Raw genomic sequence first — 8,640 nt, forward strand, 5'->3', positions numbered from 1 at the left:
TGATGTCTTGCCTGCCCAGGCGGGTCTCGAACCTGCAGGCTCAGGCAATCCTCTCACCTCAGCCTCCCAAAGGTGGGATTACAGGCTGAGCCACCGAGCCCAGCTTAATTTTTGATTTACTGTAGAGACAAGGTCTCACCAATTTGCCCAGTCTGGTCCCGAAACTGGGCTCAGGCAATCCACTAGCCTCAGCCTCTCGAAGTGCTAGAATTACGGGCTGAGCTACCGAGCCCAGCCCCTCAATTTTTTTTTTTTTTAATAGGAGTCTCACTCTGTTTACCCAGGCTAGAGTGCAGTGGCACACTCAGAGGCATCCTTCCACCTCAGTCTTCCAAGTTGCTGGAACCACAGGCATGCACCACCACACCCAACTAATTTTTTGGTTAACTGTAGAAACAAGGTCTTGCCAAGTTGCCCAGGATGGTCTCGAACCCCTGGACTTAGGTAATCCTCTTGCCTCAGTCTCAAAAAAAGTAAAAACAACAAAAAATTAGTATGTTAAGCTTGGAGTGGTGGCTCATGCCTATGATCCTAGCACTTTGGGAGGCCAAGGCAGAACTGCTTGAGGTCAGAAGTTTGAGACCAGCCTGGGCAGCAGAGCGATACCTTGTTTCTTCCAAAAATCCAAAAAACATAGCTAGGCATGGTAGTGTGTGCCTGCAGTCCTAGCTACTCAGGAGGCTGATGTGGAAGGATTGCTTGAACCCAGGAGTTTGAGGCTGCAATGAGCTATATTGCACCACCGCACTCCAGCATGGACAAAAGAACAAGACCTTGCCTCAAAAACAAAAACAAAACAAAAAGGTAGAATTCAGTATGTTTAAAAAAAAAAATTTAGGCTGGGCACAGTGGCTCATGCCTATAATCCCAGTACTCTGGGAGGCTGAGGTGAGAGAATTGCCTGAGCCCATGGGTTCCAGACCAGCCTAGGCAACTTGGTGAGACCTCTTCTCTACAATAAATCAAAAAATTAGCCAGGCATGGCACAGGACTGTAGTTCCAGCTACTTGGAAGGCTGAGGTGGAAGGATCGCCTTAAGCCCAGCAGATCAAGGCTACAGTGGCTGGGAGCGTGCCACTGCCCTCCAGCCTGGGTGACAAGAGTGAGACTCCCACTAAAAAAAAAAAAAAAATTAGTATGTTTTACAGAATTTATTTCATGATAAATTTTTTACTTCTGCCAAATTATCTCATTCTTCCAAATACATGGTGTGAAAAACAACCTCAATTTAATATGTTCTAGGACAAGTGTGTGACACAGCTGAGGAGGGGCCCTCCTATTCAATCTCTCCTCCTTATCCACGGCTGCCAGCTGTATGTGGCCACTCAACTAGCAACTACATTTCCTAGACCCCCTGTAGCCACAGCACTGCAGTGGAATTGGGGTCAGGCACCTGGATCCTCAGGCAGGATTGGTGGGCAGCTGGCTACCAAGGCAGATCAGCTCTGTCTGAGGTGGCCACAGCCCTTGTACCCACATCTGGTCAGTAGCTTCTCATATGTGACTGAATGATTCTGGGCACTCAAGGAAGCACCAGTAACATCCTTCTGAACTCTAGATCAAAGCTCAGTCAGGGACTGCAAACCTGAACTCAGATATCTCAAACCCAGACTGTCCTTCCTGCCACTCTCCAGTGATTTCAGGAGAACCAAGTTCCCTGCATTAAATCCCTTTCTGCCTGAAGTACCTACAACGATTTCCGTGGCACCTTTGCTCCAACAGTTGGCACTTTTGTGTGGATTAGAAAAAGGGGAAGAAACATCTCTTCCTTAACACTTGTAATCTGTTAGAAAATTGTTGGAATCAACACATATGCCTACAAGGTGAATACTGTGCCCTTAAAGGTGGCATTTTTGTGCCTAAGTGTACATGGCAGCCCCAAATTTCCATTCCTGTTGCAAATTTGGACGATACACAAATTGCCAAAGCAGTAAATGCAATCTAAGTGTAGACAATAGTGCTACACAATTCTACATCTTCTCCAAGGTTGCAAACCTAAAAATCCCAAGAGGTCCAAAAACCCAGGATGTGCTGATGTGCAGTGAAAAGGAATGATGGAAGCCACAAAAATAAAACAGACAAATGGCTGTGAAAAACCAAACCTCAAAAAACCACTTTAATTCCAGCCTAACAGCGCCAGGTGCAATGTCTGGGGACAGACTCTGGGTACAATGCTGTGTGGCGACCACTCACTCACACACGGCTCTGAGAAGGCCCCCAAGGGGGGACTTACCTTCAGGGGTCTGAGCCAGGGGGGAGGGGTGGCCCCAGAACAGGGCAAGGGGCAGGCATGGGGGAAAGGTGCTACTTCTTGGCAAAGGAGATCTTCATGGCATTGTTCTGGGTGATCTTGAAGCCCTGCAGGGCGTCACGAGCTGCCCCTGCCTGCACCTCGTTGTCAAACTCCACGAAGGCGATGTCATGCCGCCCAGGGACCAGACGGACCTCCTTGAAGCCAGGGAACCTGAGAGAAGGGGAACAGCAGACCTCAGAGACTCAGAGTTTCCTTCTAACATTTTGGCCAGGGATGATGCTAAACATCCTACAATGCCCATCACAAAGAATTGTCCAGACAAAAATGTATACAGTGCTGACGAATAAACCCTAGTGGAAACATAACACTTAGTGAAAAATTTTTAACATAACACCCATGTAACCACAGCCTAAATCAAGAAACAGTACACCGTACCTTTCCCAATCATAACTCATACCCCGCTCCAAAAATAACTGACACCCTCACTTTTACGATCTGCTGTTTCTCTAATTTCCTCTTCTCATTCCTGACTTCCTTCTCCACTGTGCAACCATCCTGTTTACTGGGTGTCCTTTTCCCATCGGTATTCTTATAAAGCATGTGTTGTTTTGTGGACATGCTGCATGTGTGGTACTGCTTTTCTATTTTACTCAGGTCCTCAAGACATCCTCTCAGCACTACTACAAAGAGCCATCCATGCTGCTCTTTCTGTTCTTCTAACTGCTGCACAGTTCACCATGGTAGGCATCTGTGTTGAACCCTTCCCTTCTCCCAGACTCACCACCACAAATATTGGAATGAATACCCCATTCAAGCCCCCTGGGACTTGTGCCATGAATTTCTATAGGACGTACAATCAGAAACAGAACCACCAGGCAGAAGTCACTCCCGCCTACACCCTGACATCGCTCAACAGTGAGCAGTCCGCAGGGCATGAGGGTTCATACATCTCCATCTCCCACACTTGTTTTCGATCATGCTGATTTCTGCTACATCTAGCCAGTGTTCAGATGTCTTGATGTTGCTTTACATAAACCCTGCATTGCATTTCTTCATTGTCAAAACTGGAAAAATGAGACCCAGAGCCTGGACCAGCCCCCGACCCCTAACATGGGCTGATGAAGGCTGGCATGCCGTGGTCCAGTCATCCCTCCAGCCTCATCACCACACATCACCCTCCTTTAAGTCACTGTCCCTCCTGCAAAGCATGAGCTGGCTCAGGACTCCGCCAGCAGAATTCTGAGGCCTGTTCCTGTGGTGACCCCTCCTGGCCATCACCCTCCAGCCACCCCAAGCCACAGGCCCCACTCACTGGTTGAAAAGCATGGACAGCATGAGCTCGTTGGTCTCTTCTGGCAGGTTGGTGAGGAACAAGATATGATTCGGCGGATTCTCGGAAAGCTGCCAGACAGGGAGGGAGCCCATGAGCACAGAAGCTCTGAGTCTAGTGTAGGATCTCTATACTACCCTTGCTCTCCATCCCTCACCCTGCCTAAATTCGTTCTAGCACTTCTACCGGACACACCATATGCTGTTGCCTCCTACCCCCACCCCCTTGCCCCGACAAACTGTAAGCCACATGACAGCAGAGATTTTTCTGTTTTGGCCACTGCTGTAACCCTAGGGCACAGACAGGGCCTTTGTATAAGCAGGTGCTTAGTAGATGTTCACAGAATGAATCTCGGTGCTGGTCACCACTCTGGCTTCACCCCAACCTTCCAGAACCTCCTACAAACATGGCACTTCCTTCCTGCCCCAGGACCCAACCCCACTGCTACATCCTCATCATTCAGGGAGCTCTGTTCCAGCATCACCTCTTTGGGGTGGGGACCTATCCAGGCACTCAATCTAAAAATAGCCCCCAGAATCAGTCCTTTTCTAGTACTGTACTCTACTTATATGAGGCCTCGAGGGAACGAGACACTTACAGGTTGGGCAGGTGGCATCTGTCCCGGCATGAGCTGCTGTGGAGGCATGGCCCCTGGTGGGATCTGGCCAGGTGCAAGGCCTGGTGGTGGGATCATGCCAGGAGGTGGCATGTAGGGCGGTTGGCCAGGCATGTGGTGCATGATGCGGGGTGCCTGAGTCATTGGTGGCATGCCCTGTGGAGAGAGGGAGGACAGGCTGACGTGCCGGCAGGTGGGAGAGGAGGTTACGGGGACCCCAGGAGGCAAAGGGGAAGAGGCCATTAGAAGAAGCCTGATAGGTAACAGAAACAAGGAAAAAGACTCAAACTTGGAAAGAGGTGAAAAAGGTACCCAAAGAGAGCTGAACAGAACAAAACAGATCCAGGGTCAGGAAAAAAATTAAACCAGAAAATGTTAAAAAAATAAATAAAAATGAGCCGGGCTCAGTGGCTCAGCCTATAATCCCATGCATTAGGAGGCTGAGGTGAGTGGATTGCTTGAGCCCACGGGTTCGAGACCCACCTGGGCAATGTGGCGAGACCTCATCTCTACAATAAATCAAAAAATTTGCGGGGTGTGGTAATGCATGCCTGTAGTTCCGGCTACGTGGAAGGCTGAGGCAGAAGGATCGCCGGAGCCCAGCAGGTCGAGGCTGAGGTGGCCGGGAGAGGCCACTGCACTCAAGTCTGGGCAACAGAGTGAGACTCCAACTCAATAAATAAACAAATAAATAAATAAAATAATAAATAAATAAAAATGTAGCACATAACAACTCCAGTGTGACCCAAATTTGCTCCTAGATATATATGAATAGAAAAAAAAAGACTGAAGAGAAACAGCTAAATATTAACTGCTAATTCAAAGGGGTGGAAATAATATTCATTCTAATGAACATATTGGACTTTTGCTTCTAAAAAGAAAAAAATGGGCTGGGTGCAGTGACTCACCCCTATAATCCCAGCACTTTGGGAGGCTGAGGTGAGAGGACTGCCTGAGCCCATGAGTTCAAGACCAGCCTGGGCAACTTGGCGAGACCTCATCTCTACAATAAATCAAAAAATTAGTCGGGCATGGTGGCATCTGCCTGTAGTTTCAGCTTCTTGGAAAGCTGAGACGAAAGGATTGCCTGAGCCCAGCAGGTCGAGGCTGCGGTGGCCGGGAGCGTGCCACTACACTCCAGCCTGGGCAATGGAATGAGAAAGGAAGGAAAAAAAATGAAAAATCATTAGCCGGGCATGGTAGCATGAACCTGTAGTTCTGGCTACTTGGAAGGCTGAGGTAGAAGGATCGCCAGAGCCCAGCAGGTTGACGCTGGGGTGGCTGTGAGTATGCCACTGAACTCCAGCCTGGGCGACGGAGTGAGACTCCAACTCAAAAAAAAAAAAAAAGAAAAGAGAGACTTAGGAAGAAAAAGGACAGCGGAGGGCAGAGATGGAAAGGGATGGTCAGGGCAGGGGCAGTTAGAACTGGGTGACGGCGAGTGACGAGGGAAGACAGCCTAGTGGCACTCAGCACAACTGAGAGCTCGAACCCAATCTGAAGAGTCAAAAGTGGACAAAAAACTGGGTCCAGGAAAGAGGAGAGGGAACAGGAGCCCAACAGTAACCCAGACTCAGACACCATTGCCAATTCCAGAGACAGTATGGGCATCAAAAGCAGGTAACCCAGTCGAGAGCCGTGAGACTCACAAAGCAAGAGAGACGCACAGGCTCGGCAACCTAAGGAGTAGGTTTGAGTCACCCCTCTTCTCTTCTGTACTTCGTGCTTTTTGTATCCAGTTTGGAAAACAGGATGTTTCTACTTTTCATGCCCTCAATCAGAGTCATGAAGACATTTTCCTGCTTTCTTCTGGAAACTTTATTGGGTTAGCTATCACATTCAGATCTGTGATTTATCTTTGCATATGGTATGAGGTGGGACTAATTTTTCTTGTACTCCCCCCAATCTGGCCAGTGCACCCACACCAAGGTAGTACTAATTTTGCCCCTTATAGATAGCCAACTGCTGAGCATCATGTTGGGAAAACTAAGTGTGGTGGTCCTTTGGCCACACATCAAGTAACCACACCCATGGACTGGTTTCTAGACCCTTTACCCAGCCCTCTGGTCCGTCTTCCCACCCTTATGCCAACAGCACAAGGTTGCCAGAGCTTTAAAACAAGTCTCCGGCCCTGGCCATTCTGTTTCCCCACCTTGTCCTTCTGTCTACCTTGACCTCATCTTTCCTCAGATGTTTAGAAACAGCCAGTCAGCGCTGACCAAAATTCCCAATGGGATGTGTATTGCAATCATGGTGAATCTTAGATCAGTTTGGAGAAAACTGGCCTCTTTTTTTTTTCGGGTTTGAGTCTCCCTTTGTTGCCCAGGCTGGAGAGCAACGGCACACTCACCATTGCCACAGCCTCGACCTACTGGGCTCAGGTGATCCTTTCGCCTCAGCCTTCCAATTAGCTGGAACCACAGATGCACGCCATAACACCTGGCTAATTTTTTGATTTATTGTAGAGATGAGGTCTCCCCATATTGCCCAGGCTGGTCTCAAACCCCTGGGCTCAGGCAAACCTCTCAACTCTGCCTTCCAAAGTGCTGGGAAAAATTGACCTCTTATCACTGAGTCTTCCCATCCACGGCTGAGGCCTACAGTATCTCCCAGCAGTGTTCTGCTGTTTCAGTGGCGTGGTTCTGCCCACCTTCTTCTGGGGGATTTACTCCTTGCTATTAGTTTCCAGGATGAAGCCTACTTGTTTGTTACTAGCATACAGAAATAAATCTGGGCTGGGCGCAGTGGCGCAAGCCTGTCATCCCAGCACTTTGGGGCCTACAGGTTCGAGACCAACATGGGCAACTTGGCGAGACCACGTCATTACAATAAAAACAAAAAAATTAGCTGAGCATGGTGCCTGTAGTTCTAGCTGCTTGGAAGTCTGAGGTGGAAGGATCGCCTGAGCCCAGCAGGTCGAGGCTATGGTAGCTGTGAGCAGTGTGCCAGCCCAGCCTGGGCGACGGAGTAAGACTCCAACTCAAAAAAAAACTTTTGTAAATTAAATTCACTTATGCATCCTAACAGTTGGTTAGTATATTCTCCTGAATTTTTTGCATGGACACTGACGGGTAGCAAAATCAAGGCCAAGGAGAGAAAAACCAAGACAACAGACATGGAGAATGACCTTGAGAAACAGATACTAGGCAAGGTGGCTCACGCTTATAATCCTAGTATCTTGGGAGGCAGAGGTGAGAGGACTGCTTGAGCCCAGAGGTTTGAGACCAGCCTGGGTAACTCGGCAAGACCTCGTTTCTACAATAAATCAAAAAATTAGCTGGGCATGGTGGCACATGCCTCTGGCTCAAGCTACTTGGAAGGCTGAGGCAGAAGGATCGCTTGAGCCCAGTAGGTCTAGGCTGCAGTGGCAGTAAACATGCCATTGCACTCCAGCCTGGACAACAGAGTGAGACTCCTATTCAAAAAAAGGGAGAGAGAAACAGGCAGACAGGAACAGACGTTTCAAGTAGAGATACCATCAACCAGGTGCCCAACACCCTCAAACATTCGACAGACACACAATCTCTGTGTGGAAAAGGAATGGAGGGGTCTGAATCCCTAGGGGGACAACTCTCCCCACTCTGACCCCAAGCCAGGTTGTGTGACGGAGGAAGGCCTGAGGGCAAGAGACAGTCTCTGTGCCCTGGCTTACCGGGACAGGTCCCTGGACAGCTCCCACCACAGGGGTGGCTGCTCCACCCTGCACAGCCTTCTTCGAAGCTGGGGTCTCCTGGCTCTTGGGCTTCCTCTTCTCCCGCTTGCGGTCACGCTCCACAAAGGTGCCCTTCATCTTGGCAATGATATCTGAGTCGGTCTTGGCATACTGGATGCGCTACCAAACAGAGCAGAAGGGTTAAAAGCATGGACCTCAGAGCCAAATTGCCTGGGTTCAAAATCAGACCTGACCAGTTTACTGGAAAACATAGAAATTGCTTGGCCGAGTCTGTAAAACAGGGATTATGATATTTCCAACTTCAAAGAACTGTTCTGAGAACTAAATGAATGAAAGCATTTAGAACAGTAACTGACGCAGAGTAAGAGCAGACAGGTTGCTGGCTCTTTTAAGGGAAGCTAGGACAGCCCTAAAGCAGCAGTTCAAAGGTCTGAGGAGACAACGCTAGGACAGGCGTACTACATGGGAGGTTTCCACTCACACAAGAACACAGTCCAATCTTTCAGGTAGAATTTCATTCATTTTGCTGTTCATGGAGCTGCCAGGTTCTGGCAATATATTGATGACAAAAATAGACAAATGCCCCCACCCTTATGGAGTTTATCCAGTGGGGAAAGGCATGTTAAAGACTTTTAGCCAGGTATGGTGGTTCACGTCTGTAATCCCAGCACTTTGGGAGGCTGAGGTGAGAGGATTGCCTGAGCCCAGGGTTCAAGACCAGCCTGGGCAATTTGGTGAGACCTCGTCTCTACAATAAATCAAAAAAA

General features: G+C 48.8%; 1 protein-coding gene across 2 annotated transcripts in view; it reads right to left on the bottom strand.

Moving 5' to 3' along the window:
• Positions 1-2,087: 2,087 nt before the first annotated feature.
• The window catches only part of SNRPA (small nuclear ribonucleoprotein polypeptide A), a 14,510-nt gene continuing 7,957 nt past the window's right edge, over positions 2,088-8,640 (bottom strand). For both annotated transcript variants that reach the window (XM_008057223.1, XM_021711917.1), the window contains exons 3-6: positions 7,853-8,032; positions 4,183-4,356; positions 3,567-3,655; positions 2,088-2,464 (exon numbers count right to left, since the gene is read on the bottom strand). In XM_008057223.1, coding sequence (XP_008055414.1) covers positions 2,305-2,464; positions 3,567-3,655; positions 4,183-4,356; positions 7,853-8,032 — 603 coding nt within the window. In that variant the 3' untranslated portion in view covers positions 2,088-2,304. The remainder of the gene's footprint in view (positions 2,465-3,566; positions 3,656-4,182; positions 4,357-7,852; positions 8,033-8,640) is intronic.

Source organism: Carlito syrichta, unplaced genomic scaffold (genome assembly GCF_000164805.1).
Source record: "Carlito syrichta isolate Samal-C Ts95f unplaced genomic scaffold, Tarsius_syrichta-2.0.1 Scaffold86295, whole genome shotgun sequence".
Classification (NCBI taxonomy): Eukaryota; Metazoa; Chordata; class Mammalia; order Primates; family Tarsiidae; genus Carlito; species Carlito syrichta.